Source organism: Nyctereutes procyonoides, unplaced genomic scaffold (assembly GCF_905146905.1).
Source record: "Nyctereutes procyonoides isolate TBG_1078 unplaced genomic scaffold, NYPRO_anot_genome, whole genome shotgun sequence".
NCBI classification, from domain to species: Eukaryota; Metazoa; Chordata; class Mammalia; order Carnivora; family Canidae; genus Nyctereutes; species Nyctereutes procyonoides.
In genome coordinates this window covers 3,796,350-3,817,612 of record NW_026575036.1, presented here as the reverse complement: position 1 = coordinate 3,817,612, position 21,263 = coordinate 3,796,350, and the positions used below count along the sequence as shown (strand labels likewise).

The window sequence follows — 21,263 nt, the reverse complement described above, 5'->3', positions numbered from 1 at the left end:
TAAAATTTTTTAAATGATCACTGACATATAAATTATAATCTGCTGAAAACTAAGAAAAGAAAAAGAATTCTTAAATTGTTTAAGAAAGGGTCACAAGCTCTCATGATACAAACAAAATCCCATTCAAGAAACTAGCCTCAAAACATCATTAAAGTCGTGGGAAGAACATAACCACTGCTTTTAAAAAATTATCTAAATTGATAAACTTCAGTCATCTCAATTAGTGTATGCAAGGCAAACACCAGATGCTCATTAGGCCAAGTTATATAAACAGCAACAAAGAGAAAACAAGATGCCAAAAGTCAAGAGAATAATCAATAGGAATGGCTGCATAAATTAATTTCTGTACTGTGGAACATGTCGTGCAGCTGGTAAAAATAGTAAGGCATAAAGAACGGTGTGTCCTGTCATGGAAAATATCTATGATATATGCATATTATCTTGGGTAAAGGAAGCAGGTAGGAGAATAGTAAATGTTAACGGTATGGATAAAGGCTACTTTCATTTTTTTACTTTATACCATTTTGTGCAAAACTGTTTTAGTACTATGTATTAGTTATGTAATTAACAGTTAAAAAAAAAAGAAAGGAAATGGAAAAGGGAAGAAGGGGTGGGAAGGAGGGAAAAGAAAATGGGAGGAAAATAATAGGAGCTGAGAACAAGATGACAGATTTATGGGCTGGCAGTGTGATATGGAGACATCTGGAGTGAGATGTCCCCAGATTCAAGTCCTAGTCCTCCTGTTACTGAATTTGGGCAAGTTAAACTCTCCAACATTCAGTTTACTCATGTGGTGAGTGAGGATAAAACACTATTTTTTACCCTATGGACTTACTGAGAGCATTAAATGAGCCAATTTTTGAAATGCGCCTAGCACAAAGCCTGAAATAGTGTGAGTGTCCAATCAATGGTAGCTACCGCTATTTTCTAAAATTAAAATGCAAAAAAAAAAAAACTTCACTTCTAAATCTTTTCCTCTCGATACTGTATCTTATAATCTTTTTTTTTTTTTTAAAGATTTTACTTATTTATTCAGGAAAGACCCAAAGGGAGAAAGGAAGAGACGTAAGCAGATGGAGAACCAGGCTCCAGGCAGGAAGCCTTATCTGGGACTTGATCCTGAGACCAAGGATCATGCCCTGAGCCAGGGGCAGGTGCTCATCCGCTGAGCCACCCAGGCGTCCCGTCTTATATCTTAACCATAATATTATACTCTGGTATAAATTCTGCTCACTCATTTAGAAAAGTAGGTTTTAACAATGAGCACAAACTCAACCCGGTAGGACAACATATGCTGGTGGTACTATTAGAAACATATTTCACCTAGGATTTCCTTGTCAACCTGCACAGGAGTGCCTACTTCCTTGTTCTTCCTCATATAGCCCTGAGCCCTAAACCTTGTGCTAATTATTTGGAAATTTCACTTTTCAATTTGTCTGCAGCATATCATTAAGGCTGGCAAGTGCCTTTATCTCTTCAAGTCAATCCACAGTAGAAGGATAGGAAATGAAATTACTCATGGGCATTTTCTCAAGACTGTACTTCCATGTTAAAAAAAAAAAAAGGTGGGGGGCAAAACTCTAATCATAAACCATAACAGATTTCAAAGTAAATAAAAAAATCCCTAACTTCTAATTTGAAGTCAGAAATATATTAAAATGTTTAAATTGGTTTTTCACAATAACCTAATTCAGTCAACATAATGTTCACATTTGCTTTTCAAATGCTGGCTTCACCTGTTCTCACATGGGCCCTATTCAAAGCTCATGAATTTTCTTAATAAGCAAAGTCTTGCTTAATGAAGCATTATTCTTGTGAATTATAGAATAGTCTGTGCCTCCCTCTTCTAGTTAATAAGACTTTTCTTCTAAAAAAAATATTAAAAACACTGTTAACACTGCACCCTCTTTTATGTTTAAAAGTTCACTTACATGCTATTGTCCTTAGATTTATGCATCTGAATCAACACTCCAAAATCTAATCTTGTATTTAAGTTTAAAATTTAGAGCAGGGGTCAATAAACTTATCCTTCAGAGGACAGTAAGTATTTTAGGCTTTGAGCACAGTCTTTGTCACAAAACTATTGCTTCTGCTATCACAATAGAAAGCAGTCACAGAAATATGGAAACAGATGAATGTGGCTGTGTTCTAATAAAATTTCATTTATAAAACCAGACAGCATGATGGATTTGGTCCACAGGCCCCTGTTGCCAAATCCTAATCTAAAGTAAGTGGAATGTTATGACAATCTTCTATGTATCTACTCTTTAAAGGTGTAGTAACACATGTCTCTGCCCAATTGGGTCTAAAAGGTTATTTTACTTGTTAATGATTAGTATTCTCCAATTTTACTGAGAGCAAATTATTTTCTATTCTTAATAATTTCATCTAGGGTCTTCCCAGTATTTAACTAATTTTTCATAATTCTGTACTTCGCTAACTGAACAGAACTTGCTTAATCATTCAGTATTTCATCAAGAATCTCATTTTCTGAAATTTATCATTTTTATACCTTTAAATTCTCTCCAAAATTCCTGTGAGAAGTAGAAATGTCAATACTTCTCTACAAATGCTTTACAAAATTCAAAAATAAAACAAGGGCAGTCCCAGTGGTGCAGCGGTTTAGCGCCGCCTGCAGCCCAGGGCCTGATCCTGGAGACCCAGTATTGAGTCCCACGTCAGGTTCCCTGCATGGAGCCTGCTTCTCCTCTGCCTGTGTCTCTATCTTTCGCTCTCGCTCTGTGTCTCTGATGAATAAATAAAATAAAATCTTAAAAAATAAAAAAATAAAACAAGTATTTACATGTTTACTTTTTCCTTCGTTAAAAATTCAAGGCAATTATTAATAAAGATACCTGTTTATGTTATGGTAGCTAGTTTCTAAGATATCCCCCAAGGATCCTCATCTCCTGGTATTCAACACCCTCGCAGTACCCTTCACTGCTGCTTCTGTCTTGGTTTCCGGGACAAAGCCAGGTGCCAGGTCATGAGGGCACGGAACCCTGTGGAGAGGCCCACATGGAGAGAAACCAATAGGCAGCCCCATCTTGCCGGCCATGTGATCTTCCAGCTGAACCTTTCAAACTTTCAGAGACTGAACTCCAGCCAATTTGGAACTAAAACCATATAAGACACCCTAAGCCAGAACTGCCCAACCAAGCAGCTCCAGAATTCTTGTGCCACAGCAAACATGAATAATAAGAAATGATTACTGTAGTATGTTTGGGAAGATTTGAGGACACAGTGGATCCTTACTGGATTAGATTACAGTTTAGCTTATTTTGTATCACTTAATGAATATTATGGTTCATGGCAGCTGCAGTTGATAAACAAATATGTCCTGTCTTGCAATAAGATGAGTTCAGGGGACAAGACTGATATTACCAAGAAGCAATTAGGCTGCATAGCAGTGATGACTGCTTGCTGTTTGTTCAAAAGCATTCAGTGTTAGCTCAATGCTTGCTGTGTGGAAAGCTTTGTGCCAGGATATAAAGATAGTTTAATTTCTCCATAGATGCACATGACTCATAATAACAGTTATAAGCAAAAAAACAATCCTGACTTCACCACATCAGTGCCCATGTAAATCTCACTATTGCACAGGGCAATATTTGTAAACTCTGGTCTAATCCATTAGAGGCTAATGACATGCAGTTAATGGGATGCTTTCTACCAGCACTTCAAATCATGAAACAGAAGAGGAGATAGAAGTAGTATGGGGAAAGTATTTTTTCATTTCAATTTTATATAAAAAAAGTATTTGTATGTGAACAATACATCATGAAATAATAGGTATTTCTTACTGTGGATCATGGTCAAAAAAGTTGAAAATCAGTGACATTAAAGCAATGGTAACATCCTTAGCAATTACGGATGAGTCACCACGTTCCCAGTTCTTACCCATCCCTTTCTTCTGACTTCTCTTCTGCCTGCCTGCTAAACACCTGGGCTTCGCAGCTCATTTTGTTTTCACAATGAGATTTTTAAATCTCTGTGGAAATAGGCTCTGACCTAGTTGGTTTTTTTCCTAATCTCAGTCCTGCCCATTTTGAAAATAGGAAAGTCTCTTCTCCTTGGGGATACCTCTTTTAAAACACAGTTAGTGGTTGACTCAAGAGTGAGGCAAGTAATAAAAGGAAGATCATATGGAGAACTTGAAATAACACTCAGATTACTGAAATTTCTTTTTTTTTTTAATTTTTTTTTTAAATTTATTTACGATAGTCACACACACACACACACACACACACACAGAGAGAGAGAGAGGCAGAGACACAGGCAGAGGGAGAAGCAGGCTCCATGCACCGGGAGCCCGACGTGGGATTCGATCCCAGGTCTCCAGGATCGCACCCTGAGCCAAAGGCAGGCGCCAAACCGCTGCGCCACCCAGGGATCCCCGATTACTGAAATTTCTAACTAAAAATCATATTCACTTCTCCAACATGTTGGAAATAATTAGATACACTGGGCTTATAGGGTTGGTACTCTATAATGCTCAGAAACAATATATTTTCCACTAGGTGGACTCTCAGATTGTTGTGATTTATACGCAGTAAAGTTCAATGGTTTTATGACAAAGCCTGTAGAAACAGGAAGTATCCTGAGTCCAACAATTACCTCCCAGTTCTCGCTTTTGTAGTGTCTAGCACAGGCTTTACATTAAACTGATAAATGTAAAAATATATTTTTTAAAGATCTTATTTATTTATGTAAGAGAAAGAGAGAGCAAGCAGGGGGAGGGGCAGAGGGAGAGGGACAAGCAGACTCCCTGCCAAGCAAGGAGGCCAATGACTCAGGGCTTGATCCCAGGACCCCGAGGTCATGACCTGAGCCACTCAGGTGCCCGATGAACAAATATTTTTAAAAAGATTTTGGAAAATTAAACAAAAATTATCCAATCAAGTGATAATTAATTTACTTATTTATAATGCTTTAAGAGAAAGGCATTGTTAACTGTAAGGAAGTTTTCCTAGCTTTAAACCAGTATTTCTACCACTGAAAATATAATACTAATAAATAGAGCTAAACATTTCTTTGAACTGTCTAAATAAGATGTCGGGATTACTCCAAAATGAGTCAGGATAAGCAAAAATGGTCAGGGTAATGATTCTATTGTGCACTGACAGTCTTCTTTCTACCAAAAAGGCACAATGAAGCTTAAGAGAAGCTATGGGAAAAATGATACTAAGACTCAGCTGATTAATAACTTCTAAAAAACAAGCTACAAAGAGGAAAATGGGGAATCAACATGCTGTAACCAGACCTCAACATTTAATAAGGAAATGGATTGATGTCTTTTGAGAAGCAGAGAAAAGCAAGTAATCAAATTCCTCTAGAATGAGATCAAGCAAAGGAGAAGGGTATTAAATCACAAAAAGTCTAATGAAAAAAAGTTCTGGCATTTTCCAAAGTTCTTCCAAGCAACATTCCGATTTTAATTATTCAAAAAGCAGTTGTTTTTAGGTCAATAAAATTTTAGCACAGTTATGTCATCCTCATCCTATCATTGGTCTAAACAAGACCTAAGAACTTGCACTCCAGTCTGTTCATTGGCCTAAATTGCAGAAAATGTTGGCATTTGCCAAATTTATTTTTCTAGCCCACTCTGAGTTCCAGACTAGTATACTCAACTGGGTGCCTGAAATCTCTCTACTTGGATTTTCCCACAACCATTTCAAACTTCCCCTACTAAGAAACGAATCTCTTGACCTTTCCATCCTTCAATCCACAACTCTTCCTCACTCCCCCCACCTTACCCCACCCTCCAAAAAGAATAAACCATTTTTCTCATTTCAAAATATGGAACTTCCAAACCAGCTGCCAAAGTCACAAAGCTGGAAATTATTCTTCCCCTATAATCCAACAAATCCTGTATGTGTGGATCTCCAAAATCTCTCTCCAATTAGTCTACTTTCCTGTATCTCTGCTGACAATTCCTGTAATTCATGCAACACCTTTTCTCATTTGGATAAATGCAATAGCTATTTAACTATTCTCCTTTTTCTATTCTAAGTCTTGCATCATTTAATTCTCCACTCAGCAGAGTAATATACAAAATGTCACTCTCCTATTTAAAACTTTCAGTTTCTGAAATAAAGTGCTAAGACCTTAATCGGGCTGTAAGTCCTTGCAGTGTGGTCCCTGGACCTGTCTCCAGATGCAGATGGGGAGGCTCCCAATGTCCCTTACTCCTCTAGGGAATCCAGCTGCCTTCAGATCCTGTGAATCTTTATTGACTTTTTTAAAAAAAGATTTTATTTATTTATTAATGAGAGAGAGAGAGAGAGAGAGGCAGAGACACAGGCAGAAAGAGAGAAGCAGGCTCCATGCAGGGAGCCCGACATGGGACTCGATCCCGGGTCTTCAGGATCACGCCCTGGGCCAAAGGCAGGCGCCAAACTGCTGAGCCACCCAGGGATCCCAGATCCTGTGAATCTTTATAACTTATAAGGTTTCCTCCCAGCAAACTAACTCCCACTACTTATCTGTCAGGTCTCAGCTTAAGTACTTAAAAATATTATTTACCTCTGTGGTTATTAGTCTATTGTCCATCTCTCTCTCTTCTGTGCTTACAGCTTCAAAAATTCAGTGACAGCGACTATTTCGTGCAACACTAACCCCAGAAGCCACAAGAAGCTTTGGTATATAATAGAAGCCCAATAAATATTTGTTCAGGGAAAGGACTTTCTTTTAAATTTATCTCACCACTAATATTACATCATGCCTTGATATATAAATTATAAATGTAAACAAATAATCACAAGATAAAATATGAAATGAATAAACTTACAAGAAAATATAATCAATGAAATATGTTCTAAAGAAAATAATCTCAACATATATCATAAACCTATCCATTTGCCTTTCGGGATTACAAACTTATAAATATATTAATTTTGTAAGTCAAATTAGCAAAATAAGACCCTGAAGATAAACAAGCATTACAGGCTATTAGATAGTTATTCCATTGAAACATTTACTCTAGGTTGGCTATTACCGGAAGCATCAATGAAACTGCAGAGCCAGGAACATCATTTCTAATATGGTTTGTCCCTAAAATAGTACTGAAATGATTAGATGAAAAACAGATGTACAATTTTAATATTTTAAATTGTTTATATTCTTCTTATACATTCACAATACTGAAAGTATCATTATTATATTTTTAAGTGAACATACTAACCCAAAAACAGATGTTATTTATGAAAAAATGTATTAAGACAGAAAAAAGAACAGGAAAATAACTTGGGGGGAAGGCAGCAGGGACGAGTAACAACTTTAATTTTCCGGACTAATTTTACTTCAAAGTCCTTATGTTCTTAATACTAAAATTCTGGTTTAAACAGTTCTCAAGTTCTGTTCATTTCTGATCTTAATGACCTAGCAATGATTAAGCCTGCATATCATGAAGTGGCCACATTCTCATCACCCAATTGACTGTATTATTCTCATTTTTCATCATGACATTGATGAGACTAGCAGAGTTCTGACAGGCTGTAGACCCAGAATGGTGTGCTGCTGCTCAAATTAAAATATGCGAGTAATTTGGCAAAGAAATCTTTGAAAAACAAGCATTAGTTTCTATGAAACTTGGTCAGCCATCACTAAGCATTCTCTTTGCAGAAATACTTCTCACTACTGAATGGCACAGAAATATAAATTGAAATAGATCACATTAAAAAAAAATTGAAATGTTCCAGTCTCACGTTGATATAAGTATGTTCTCATAAAACTCATTTGTTACCACTCTTTCCCTGTATTCCTAAGTGCTCCATTTAAAAGTATCAGCATGGGAACACTGAGAACTTAGCAACATTCTCCCAGGAGAATGAAGTATGAAAATTGAAGTGACAATGAGCTGGTCTGATTTTTCAACCCCATATTTCACTCTAAAATACTTCCATTTGAAGATTTACTTGTATCTTCTCCATGCAGGCCTCAAGTCATTGACTACAGGGCTACAAGATGTGGTGGCCCCAGGTGATTCTCACCTCTTGGTACTCCGGCCCTTACATAGAAAGAAATACACCTGATTGTTATATACAACAGGATATTGCAGAAATGACAAAAGCTTGACTTCTAAGGATAGGCCACCGAAAACACTGAGGCTTCCCTCTTGCTCTCTTCAATCAAATCACTGGGTAAAGCCAACCAGGTCCTTCAGATCCTCCAGCCCCAGTGAAACCTTCAGATGACTAAAACCCTGACCAACATCCTGACTGAAATCTCTTAAAAGACTCTGAGCCCACCCAGCTAAATTACTTCCGTAATTCCTGACTCACTGAAACTCTGATATTAAATGTTTGTTGTAAGCTGCTAGGTTTTGAGGTAAACTGTTAGGGAGCAAGAGAACTAAAACACAACACTTCATCATTTCTAATCCACCCCATGTACAACCAATCTGAGGCTCAGTAGGCCTAGAAATGTTACATGTAGATAAGAAAACACTTCATAATCTAAGCACAAAAACCCAAAAGTCAGATTTAGACATACTGAAAGCATGCTTTTTGGAATTCCATTTGTAAGACCTCAACTATGTTAACTATTGCTACCACAGGCCACGATGTTACCACACCAAGACCTGATGAAGCCTGTCATAAAGAAGATGCCCATTACCTGCTTGATAAATCAGTAAACCAATATATGATGTGGAAATAAAAGAAACAAATGTTACCAGGGCTGGTAAGATTCATAGCACACAGCTTTATCACTTGCGTGCAATGTTTCTTTCAACCACCAGAGGGCAGGAATGGCACACTGTTCTTTGGCCTACTAGTACTTAACGATGCCTAAGCATTTAGTAGGAATAAAATAAAAATTCTGCACAAATGGAGGAAGAGAGAAAGGGATGATGCTTGTCAATAGTAGGAAGAGATTAAGTGTAAACTGAGTTAGCATACAGGACTTCATAGGCTAATGTCAATTAGAACTAATTCTTGTATTTCATGATTCAATGCTGATTCATTAATGGTATTCTGGAAAGGGAATAAAGCAAAAAGTCACAGAGGCTAAGAACATCAGGCCAATTTCGAAGAACACATGACTAGAACATGGGGAATATGGACTGGGACTCAAGTGCAAGCAATTTTTTCACTCTTGCCTGTTTGTTCTACCTACCTCATCAGAAATTAGTTGGTATTTCTCTTTTCTGAAATGTCTGTTTCTATAGGAAACAGTAAATTTAGTATATTAAATTCAGGCACATTCTCACACTATCCACAGGTGATTAAAACTCAACTTTCTTGTTCTGTATAAGCAAAACAAGCATCATTATGTACCTAGGAGGAGCTATATCCAACGCAGGTGCAGTGCCCAGAAAGAAATAATCACCTTCTCTGTGGCCAGACTCATTAACTCATACCTATTAAGTCACCACAGATGTCACAATGCTTCCTGAAATCTTATTATCATAGCAAGTATTTTCCAACTGCCCCATTATTTTTAATGTTGCCTTGCAGCAAATAGTTTTTACTGAATATATTTTTAAATATCCATCATTTTCTATTGACTCAGAAGCTTACTCCTAATAACAAAATTAACAGAATCATTTTCCCTTTTCTTCAAATTGCTTAAGTTAGCTAGAGTCAGGGATGACTTCATATTTGTGAAGGCCTTTATGAGGCCTTTGGCAAATTATGTTGCTTTTATGGTTTATGGTCTGATTCCTAGATCTAAGAATTATGGTTGGCAAAAATATTTATTAGAAGACAGAGACATAATGAATAAAATGGAATCCCAACATTTCACAAAGGATAACCCTGGTGAAAGAAGCTAAAGGAGATAAATGGGTTAACTCTTGATTAATCTAAAAGGTGTTAATAAAAAATACCCTATCCCCTCAACTACAATAAATGGCAAGATGTTATATGTATGTTTATAATAAAGATCAAATTATCCCAAGGACACCCACTAATTAGTTAATGATAACAATACTGGATTTGGATTTATGGGGAAAATCTTGTTGACAGTAATGTTGGAAGAATAAAGCAGGAGCATTTAATTTGGCTCAGATGGCTTCTGTAGATCTGTAAACCCCAGATCCTTTGCATACTTTAAAATACAGAGGCACATAAGGCATTCTTTACCTAAATGAGACTCTTTCACCCTCAAATGACAGAAAATCAAATTCAAAATAGCTTAAGCTGGGCAGCCTGGGTGGCTCAGCAGTTTAGCGCCACCTTCAGCCCAGGGCATGATCCTGGAGACCCAAAAGGAATCCTACATCAGGCTCCCTGCTTGGGGCCTGCTTCTCTCTCTGCCTCTCTCTCTGTGTCTCTCATTAATAAATAAATAAAATCTTTAAAAAAAAAAATAGCTTAAGCTAAAGAAGGGAATTCACTGGCTCAAATAATTGAAAAATGCAGAAGTAGATCCAGTGACTCAATTCATATGGTAAAGGTGTGTCTCTGTCTCAGCTCCTTTCCTCCCTCCCTCCTTCCCTCTCCGTCCCCACCCTCCCTCTCTCACCTTTCAGGTCTCATAGATGCAAATCTCAGGAGGGCAGCTAGAGGCTTACACCTTTCCTGCTTCAATCCAACAGAAGAGATTCTCTTTCTCCAGAGCTTAAGGAAAGTCCCAGGATCACGTCTCACCGGCCCAGTTACATCTTTGTGTGAGACCCCTGAGGTCAGGTCTGTAACAAAAACCCCTAAGACCAGGCAGGCCTGACAGTGAGGAAGGAGTTACTATTCAAGGAAAATATGGATTAGATTCTCAGAAGAAAGAAAGAATAATGGGCAGGGTACAAAATAAATTTAAGTCATCTATGAATATCCAGTTTCACAGGGATCCGGGAATCCCCTTCTTCATAGTTAAGAACCAGCATAAAAGGGGTTTCAAGAAGAATAGGTGCATTGCTAACATGTTACCTTAAACCTAACACTGTACCACATTGCTCATAGTTAAGTAACTAATATCCTAATCAAATCCAATGCCTAACTTGGCTTCTTCAATTTAGAAGCACATCATGTCCCTCCCCTGACTTTGTAATTAACTCTTCTTGAAGTTTTTCTTCCTAAATTTTATTTATTTATTTATTTATTCGAGAGAGAGAGAGAGAGAGAGAGAGAGAGAGAGAGAGAGAGAGAGAGAGAGAGAAGCAGAGACACAGGCAGAGGGAGAAGCAGGCTCCATGCAGGGAGCCCGACCTGGGACTTGATCCGGCGTCTCTAGGATCACGCCCTGGGCTGAAGGCAGCGCTAGACTGCAGAGCCACCTGAGCTGCCCTCTTCCTCTTTTTCTATCTCATTCTATCACTTTCTATCTTATCTGCCACTTTACTTCAAATGACACTCAAGTATTCATCTCCAGACAAAAAATCCTTTAAAACAATTCTATTTCCACATTTCTAAAAACCAAATATATTACCTCAAAGCCTAGGTGCCACACCCTAAATATTCAAAACAAACCTCTTCTCTTTAACAAAACCAGCCCTTTATCCCTTTCAGTTATCTGAGAAATAATCCTATCACTTCAGGATTCAACTCAGATACGGTATCTTCCACGAAGCCTTCCTTCTTCTCTCCTCCCCAGCCTGAGCTATGTGCTCTCACAGCACCCTGCCCAATGCCCACTGTCGCAGCATTTATGCCACTTCAGGTAACAAACGGTTCACTTCCTGAGTTCTTACACTAGACTATATACTCAATAGCAAGACACAGCCAAGTCTTACTTCTATATCCAATGTGCCAAGCAGAGTGGCTGGCACATAAGAAGCTCCCAATGAATGTTTCGTGGAAAAAGGGAAAAAAACCTAATTCTTATTAAAGATCTGTAAGTTTAATTTACTACTTGCTAAAAAGGACTGTCAGGAAAAAGATTTGTTTAATTTACCATTTATTATTATTTTTTAAAGATTTAATTTATTTATTTGAGAGAGAACACAAGAAGGGAAGAAGGGTAGAGGGAAGAGCAGTCTCCTTACTAAGCAGGGAGCCCCATGCAATGCGGGGCTCAATCCCAGGACCCCAGAGGTCATGACCTGAGCCAAAGGAAGATGCTTAACCAATTGAGCCACCCAGGCGCTCCTTGAACCACCATTTGAACAGATATTGGTAAGGTCTAAGCAACAAGACTGCTACCAAAATGTGTAAAATAAAAACCAGAATTAAAGTGAAAAATCGCCACTTTCCTCTTTCCTTTTTCTTGGTAAGCCCCTGGGTTTAAAAAAAAAAAAAATGGTAGACATGGAACGCTAAGAAGCTTCTCTTTCTCTCCAAGGGACTAATAACAACTCTCCATCAACAGACACCAGATGTCCTCGTCATTGAGGCCTTAAACCTTTCCTTACAGGGATCGAGCACCCCAGATGCTATCCCTTGACACAAGAGATGGCTTTTTGAGACAGAGCTGCCTGGGAATGAGTCAATTCTTCATGATACTCTTCTTTGTGATATTCCTCACTTTAAAGTGTCTTTAATCCTTATGACCTTAATTTTGGCCTGAGAATTCATGATTTACCCGTTTCTATGACACTGACCACATTACTTACTGTCTCCATTAAGAGATTAGTGATCTAACTAATCTGAATGTCTTGATTTCCACATCTTTAAAATGGGAATAATAGCAGCCGCCCCAAGGGTTGTTAACAAAAGTCAAGCAGCAGAAAAAGCCTCTGAAGCACAGGTGGGGCTCATAAAGGAGGTAACGATGACAGTGTTAACAGCTACTCCCTGGTATTCATAAGGGACATTCAGGTTTGCTGGCTTCCCTAACATGGCACGTCTGCCAGAGTCACTTGAGAGCAGCTTTCTTTAACCTACTCCAGGGTGGCATTATTCATACTCATCTTGTGGTACATATATTTTAAAAATAATTCATTCCTTCTCATGACTCCCAAAATTTAGTGTAAAATTTTACACATACTATGAACTCTTTCTGCCCTTTGAATTTCCTTTAAGCCAATCAAGTAGTGATAACATTTTCATTAGTGTTTGTTTAGACTTTAATAAGCAAAAATTGGTTCTCTTTTTCATTGCTATGCACAAACTCAACTTATAAACCTCAACATTAATTGTTTTTGGTTTTCTCTTTAGATTATTCACATTGACACCAAGCAGCTGTGCTCTGTACTGTTTTTAGTACCATGACACATAACATTGGAAACTGTCCTCCTCAACCTAGTCCTTCACCAGCAATCACTACAAATAAAAAATTAAACATACCATATTTCTGATATTTTATTTATAAGTATTGAATTGTAGCCCATTTTTTAATATTTATGGAGGGAGGAGTTAGCTTGAAGACAAAAATATTTCTGGTATTTCCTTTCCATACTTCTGAATGATTTTAGTGGAGACGCAGTGACACTGATTCGATATCAAGGAGGCATTAGAAATTTGATGAGGAGTCTAGTCTGTGTCACCTCATCTTGCTTATGAACAGATGGAGAGTACTAAAATTAGATTAAAAGTAAATTTCAAAAAAAAAGTAAACTTCAACTTCTATTATTATAAGCAAAACCACAAAAGACATGTACATTTGTTTTCTTAAAAATACCTAGTTCCACACAAATTTTGTCATTTAAGTTTCCATATATAAAAGCTTTGCAAGAAACTGAGGCTTTTCCTTTTGGGGAAAGATCAATCTATAAGAATAAACACAATCAAAACATTAAAAATGTCAAAACTATTTCTCTCACTGGCAATAACAACAGAAAGCAAGTAACAGCTTGGATGAGGAAAAACAAATCTGCTTCACAGTTCAAACTCCAGAAATGTAAAGAAAAAGTGCCCTCATCTGGCCAAACAAAAAACTTAACATCCTAGTCGCACATACTAACTTGCTCAAGTATAATTTTCAGGGTTTTAATTGATATAGAAATAAATCTGAAGGTTTAAAAAAATAAGTAGCAAATCCAGCAGTATAAACTTTTTTGCTGTTTTTTACATATATAACTATTTGGTGTTAAAAAACAACTATCTAACCATAAAATAAAAAGCAAATTATACAATACAGTCTCTCCCCAACCAGATATATTAGAAACATAGTAGGAAGAAAATACATTGTTACCAATCCTCTAACTTGAAAGTCATTAATTATAAAAAGGCATAAATATAAAATAACTTTATATCCTAATGACAAAGCTGATTTATGACCATCTTATGCTATTATCTGATTTTCAGCAGTACTGACACTAATGTTACAACTGAAGTGCTATAGATGAGTAATCCTACCATTAACAGTAATGATGATGAGACAATACTAATATAGAAATCGCTCAAATGTTAGCTAGTTGCCAGGCCCTGTAGGAGGTAGGCAGAATGCCAGCCCCACCCCCAAGTCCGTGGCCTAAACCCCAGAACCTGTGATTAGGTTACCTTACTACCTCATGTGGCAAAAAGGCCCTGCAGATGTGGTTAAAATTGAGGGAGAAAAGATGGAGACTTGTCTGCATTATCTGGGTGGCCCAATGCAATCACAAGGGCCCTTCAAAGTAGAAGGGGGAGGCAGGAGAGTCAGAGGGAGGTATGACTATGGAAGAAGGGTTGGTGATGCAACACTGCTGGCTTTGAAGATGGAGAACAGAGATGATGAATCAAGGATATGAGCAGCCTCTAGAAGCTGCAAAAGCAAGCAAATGGATTCTACCAACACCTTGACTTGAGCCCAGTGAGTCCTGGGTCAGGCACCTGACCTACAGAACTGCAAGGTAATGAATCTGTGTTGTTTTAAGCCACAGACTTTGTGGCAACTTAACAACAGCAACAGAAAACTAATACACTGTGCTAAGCCCCATTACTCCTCATACTAGTGAGATAGGTACTATTATTAATCCTACTTTATTTTTTTTAAATTTATTTACTGGAAAGAGGGAGAGGGAATCTGAAGCAGACTCCATGCTAAGTGTGGAGCCCAATATGGTGCTCAATCCCAGCAACCCTGAGATCATGACCTGAGGTGAAACCAAGATTCACATGTCTAATCAACTGCATCACCCAGGCTCCCCATTAATCCTACTTTAGAAAAAGGAAGGTGATCCTTAAAAAAAGAGAGGGGTGCCTGCGTGGCTCAGTCAGTTAAGTGTCCAACTCTTGATCTTAGCTCAAGTTTTGATCTCAGGGTTGTGAGTTCAGGCCCTACGTTGAGCTTCACATTGAGTGTGGAATCTACTTAAAGGGGGGGAAAAAGGGTTGGGGGAGAGATTAGGTTGACTTGCCTGAGGTTGCACAGCTAAATAAACTTTGACTTGGACATGTCCATCTGCTATCAGTGTCATGTAAGGATGGTGCCCACCTTCTAGATCACTCACTGCCTTCAACCTGTAAACATGACACCACTGAGCTCTGGTGCTGAAAGTGTTCCACTAACTTCTCCTACCCTCACACCCAATGAGATCTTCCAGTTACTGCTATTTGAAACTATTCACATTACATCTCTCCTTGTTCAACCAACCTTTGGATCATTAGATCTTCTATGTATTTTTACTTTCCACATCCGCTGGCCCATGCTAAAGTAGAGCAGATCACTTGTATAAAAATACTATTCAAACTCACTCCCTATTACCAGTTCCAGTCATGTAAGGTCTCCTTCTAAAGCTTTCGATAGCTCTTCAGTATACAATCAAGTAAAACCTGAGTTCTTTTAGGAATCTGACTTCAGGAATCTTTGAGGGATCTCAAAAGGATCTAATCTTTCCATCTTCCATTACTGCTTCGCACATACTATGAGATACAATCAAATGTAGTCCTCAGGCCCATATTCTGGCAATGTCTCACTTCGACATCCTTTGTTGTGCTATACTTACCTAGAATGTGTTCTTTCAAAAACCATACCTGGCCCTTAAAAAGAGCACACCAGCCACAAAGACCTACAGAATTTTGCTTATACCACTCAGCCCCATTTGGCTTCAGACGCTAAGGAACCAGTTAGGCTAAAGGAGATGGTATACCATTGTCATCTTTAGGTTGGACATCCTGGGTCCAAATCCAAGCTCTACCACTTTCTAGCTCTGTGATCTAGGACAATTATTTCACTTCACTGGTTTAGGTTCCCTTATCTGAAAAGTGGGGAAAATAATAGTACCTTTCTCGTATGGTTTTTTCAAGAATTAAATGGATTACCACACGTAGCTGACAGGGATTCTTGATTTTTACTACAATTCCCCCTAAAGAAGTACCTTCTCCCTTCAATCTCAGTCTACTTTGCTGATACACAAATGATGTACTAACTCATGACCCCAAGATCAAGAGTCACCTGCCTTCCCAACTGAGCCAGCCAGGCACTCCACAAATGATATATCTAATCATTACCTTCCCTATTCCCAAAAAATTTGATCTTGTGATCCATCCCACACTGTCAAGCTATGCCTCTACTTTGACCACATGGATTCCAATTCCAAATCCCTCATATTATAATATGGAAATCACCATGATTTAGTACCTCCATTCACCTTTTCCCTCCTGACCAATCCCTCACTCCCAGATCAGACACTTAATACATTTTCTTAATCACAGATTTACTAATCAGCTTAGATACCGTGACTTTAATAACTGCCACAATCATGATGAGCTCTGCAGATGAGTTAGTCCCTACAGGACTGGCTTCTCCAGCAAACCCCTTTTCCTAATATTGCATCAATGGAAAAGGTCAACATACTGTTATTGTTGTTATTGGCATATGTCTTATTCACCTACACAATTATAGGTTTCTTGAGAGCAAGGATCATGGAATAATCATCTTTGAATTTACCAGATCTAAACACATTTTTATTTTTGATTCAGCTGACAGATGAAATGAGTCACATGTGACTCACAGTTGAGTACCAATCAGCAAAAATAGCTTTTTGTTTATCATCCCTTCCCCAACTACTGGTAATAAAATACACACACACACACAAATTTATCCTTGCTTATAATTATAATAAGCTTTAAAATGAATGACACCACTATAGTTTCCTCAGGTTTTCAGTGACCTATCTTGACATTACTTTAATTATCTTAGATTGATATATTAAAACCTGTTTCACACAAAGCTTTTAAAAATTATTTTGAAATATCATAATAATAATCAATATAGTCACATTAATGTTTTCACTATCACCTTTCATTATACTAAGTTAGTGTACCTTAAGTTTTCAGAGTCTATACTTCAATACTACGAAGTTATTGTGCTGCATTCAACAAGGGACTTCAAATATCTTCAAAAACAACAGAGTACTGGGGTGCCTGGGTGGCTCAGTCTGTTGAGTGACAGACTCTTGATTTCAGCTTGGGTCATGATCTCCGGGGTCATGGTATCGAGCCCAGTGTATGGCTCCATAGGCAATGGGGAGTCTGCTTGGGATTCTCTCTTCTTGCTCTCCCTCTTGCCCCTCCCAAGCTTTCTCATGTGTACTCTCCCTCTAAAATAAATGGACAAATCTTAAGAAAAGGAGGGGGGGGGGACAAAGTATTACAGTTCTGCTTCATTTACTCATATGCTTCTCTTTTAACCTTAGCTTAGTGCTAAACTTGACTTGCTTTAAGTCAAATTCAAGTCTAACTCATGCCAATATTGGTCTGCAGCTATCAAATATTCTATTACCTTCTTCTATTTTATTATGTTCAGTTCAGGCCATCTCAAGTAAACAACAAAATTTTCTTAGAGAGGGAAGTGTTCATTTTAATCCAACATTATCTACAAGATTAAAGAAGTAAAACTGGGGCAGCTGGGTGGCTCAGTTGGTCAAGCCTCCAACTTCTGGTTTCAATTCAGATCCTTATCTGCTTCAGATTATCTCTCCCTCTCCTGCCCCTCCTGCTCATGTGCATGCTCTCTCTCTCAAATAAATAAATCTTTAAAAAAGGAACTAATAAAACTCATTTGTTTCTTTTTACAATTACTCCACCATAACTACAAGATTTCTTTCAACTACCTTTCCATGTGAAACATACAAAACTTTGGAACAATAGCTCAGAACTCTGTACACATTATAATCATCTATGTAAATCTTTAAAACTAGATCCCCAGGCCCTATGATAGAGGGGTCTGATTTGGTTGGTCTCTGGTCAGTCCAAGTTTAAAATGTTGTTGCTGATGACTATATAGGAGCCACAGTGAATAAGAAGCACAGCCTGAGGAATCTTTCCTTTCTTTGAAAGAAAATATTGTATGTCAAAGATCTATATAAGACATATGTAGATATATATTTAAAATATGTGTCATCTCTAATCAGTCATCTAATTGAAAATAACTTATGGAACAAACATACTTTAAATCATCATTGTACCACGTCTTTGAAAATATAATTGCAATAATCGCTGTCAAATTTTCCCCCCAAATGCTCCGTCTTCACACTGATGACTTTCTAAAATAAACTTCCAGGTATAAATTTTTTGCACATCAAAAGTAATAACACAACATATATTCTAAATACCTTTAATCCTCAGTATCTGGCCAAATCGCTCCCTATCCGCTTGTTGCCAATTTAAAATTCACTTTCTGGATTAGTCTACAAAACAAATCCCCCTGTGTTTTATTATTTTTTTGCATGTGGAGCACCCCAGATTTAGTATACCTTAGCCCTGAGAATGACTCCCAGACTCCACCTTGGGCTGATGGAGGAGTTTTCTGCTGGGCCTGCAAAATAGTCTTGAGAATGAAAATGCCCTTGATGACTGTCAAATGAGCTAGTCTTTCAGAGTAAAATTTAAATCCCAATGGTGATTTAAAGTCTATATTCAGCTGTTAAGCCCTTTTGGACTCAAATAGCAGACACACACAATAAATCTCAAAGCTGACAGTTTGAGATTTGCTTACTACCTCTGGCACTTCTAAGCTAGAAAAAAATCATTCTGATACAAAGCATAAAACCAGTATAACACCAACTATGGGGATGGGGGGAAGCTCTGAAAGGTCTTTGCTTAAATAAATGCCACACTTTCATATATATTTGTCAAGATCCATTCTACATTTGATTTTTTTTCTACATTTGATTTTTTTTCATCTCTCTCTCTCTCACACACACACACACACACACCACTATTCTGTTACAAGAGGCTGAATTTCATCTCCCCTGAAATTAGCTTGCCTGTTAACTACTTTAACAATTCCATCTCTCTCCCATAATGCCAGGGAAAAACCTGTATCCTAAAATTCTATATTTAACTAACACTTTGTTTGCAGTTCCAATTGGTTTTCAGGTTTCCTTCCAGTCGTTAGCATTATGCATGAATTTACAAAATTGTGATCACAGTTGTGTATCCATAATCATTTCTTCTGTTTCAATATAAATATTGTTAAGCAGAGGCTCTTAACAATAATGCATAAGATATTTTTTAAAAAGGAAAAGCATTCAAGAATAGCTATATAAAAAAGTAAATTTCACATTTACAAAAAATTTTATCAAAAAACTGGTTTCCCAGTGCCAAGGAATTAAATGTCTTCCTTTAAAATGTAATGTAATCATCAGAGTCATAAGGGTTTCTGAAGCAGGCAATATGTGTCTGTAATTAAAATTTTTTCCTTTCTATCCCAATCAAAATAAACTGAGTAAGATATGCATGGCATACATAAACTTCTGGATTTCAACTAGATTAACATATACCACCAATCACTATAAATAATTTTACTTCTCCTTTAAAAAAAAAAAAAGCAATTAACGGACATCGCCACATTTTAAATCCTCCCTCCACAAAGATGAAGAAACTGACACCCAGTAGGGCAGATGCTAGTGGTGCTGCAGTACAAGGCAGGAAAGCAGAGTCCTACCACTTTCTGCCCAGGACAGATCTACATCAACCTGAAAATCCCAGTAACTATCTCCCCCCCAAAAGTGAACAGCCTCTAAAAGCTAACAATTATTATCATATTACCTTCGTACATCATCACAATGTATTTCATTACATGGATTTTGTAACTTCAATCATGAAAACTAAGAATAAAATTAACAACCTACTTGGAAAATGTGCTCAAGCATTCTACCGCATGTCCCACTTCATGTAAACCACACCGAGGCAATCTGTCTTTCCAGATCTTGATTTCCTTGTTTTTCCATAAGTTGAGAATGCTGGCCTAGCTTTTAATCATCCCCATGTACGCTACTGTCTTCAATTAAGGATGGGATCAGTTTGACGTTTTAGCTCTTTCTGCTGCGCTGACTTGGAATAATGACTTCTGAACAAAATACAATTTTCAAGTAAAAAAGTCAAACCAATCTCTGATAAACTTTTATAAATATCTGTTTGCTGGCAGTGTGTCTGCAATTCTCATGTCACAGGCACACAAAGTAAATGATGGTTCTTGGGCAGGACACTAGTGACTGCCAGAGATGGGTGGGTGGGGGTGCTCAATGGCTCCTGAAACCTGATGGTGGCACACCAGCTGTGGACACTGTGCCCAGTATGAGATGATGACGACACTATCACAGACTCAACACACCCATCATGAATGACTTGTTCATCTTCAAAGCCAGAACCTGTATTTCTAGAGTTAACTCACAAAGCTATACAATCAGTCACACACACACTCATCACCAGCACTGGCTAAATCACCAAAAATTAACAACCGCAACAAAATACTCCTACTACCAAAAAGAGAAATCAAGCATTTTTGGGTAGGGGAAACTATTATTAATTATTCTTAGAATCACAAATATGCCTATAAATTATAGACATGCGTGAATGTGATAGCACAGGTCTGATTATTCTAAATCACAAACTGGAAATGAGATATGGAAGGAATCACTACTTGGGCATCCCAGAGTTCAAACAGACTCTAGGTTCAACTCCTGGTATGCTTTAAAATCATTACTGTGGATTATATAAATTACTGCCAAAAGATGAGGCAGCAGTTCTTCCTGAGAAACAGCACAGAGCTATGAGCGTGGGCAGCCTGGGTGGCTCAGCGGTTTAGTGCAGCCTTTGGCCCTGGGCATGATCCTGGAGACCCAGGATCCAGGTCCACGTCGGGCTCCCTGCTTGGAGCCTGCTTCTCCCTCTGCCTGTGTCTCTGCCTCTCTCTGTCTCTTTGTGTCTCTCATGAATAAATAAATAAAATCTTTTTTTTTTTAAAGAGCTGTGAGCATACAGATGGGCTGGAGTGGGAGATGAAGGCCTTTGACACTGGGATTTCAAAACAAAGCTCATCTTTGTAGACATGACAATTGTCTAACTCCTCTCACCCTCAGTTTCCTTTTCTATCAAATAGAGTCAACATCAGCTTTCCTAACGGGTTTCTCTGAGGATTAGAGATAATATAGGAAACCTGGTTTCTACCAAGTATATCTGGTACTCAAAAAGCATTATTGTAGCCACTGGTAGTATTTTGTGTGCATTACTGTGTGT

At 37.8% G+C, this 21,263-nt stretch overlaps 1 protein-coding gene across 8 annotated transcripts in view; it reads right to left on the bottom strand.

Annotated features, from left to right (window-relative positions):
- The window catches only part of PLEKHA5 (pleckstrin homology domain containing A5), a 241,028-nt gene that overhangs the window by 164,032 nt on the left and 55,733 nt on the right, over window positions 1–21,263 (bottom strand). Inside the window, exon 1 of one of the 8 annotated variants that reach the window (XM_055318811.1) lies at window positions 10,468–10,485. The exons of the other annotated variants lie outside the window; for them this stretch is intronic. Coding sequence (XP_055174786.1) covers window positions 10,468–10,481 — 14 coding nt within the window. The 5' untranslated portion in view covers window positions 10,482–10,485. Of the gene's footprint in view, window positions 1–10,467; window positions 10,486–21,263 lie in introns of those variants that run through there. 8 annotated transcript variants of the gene reach the window in all.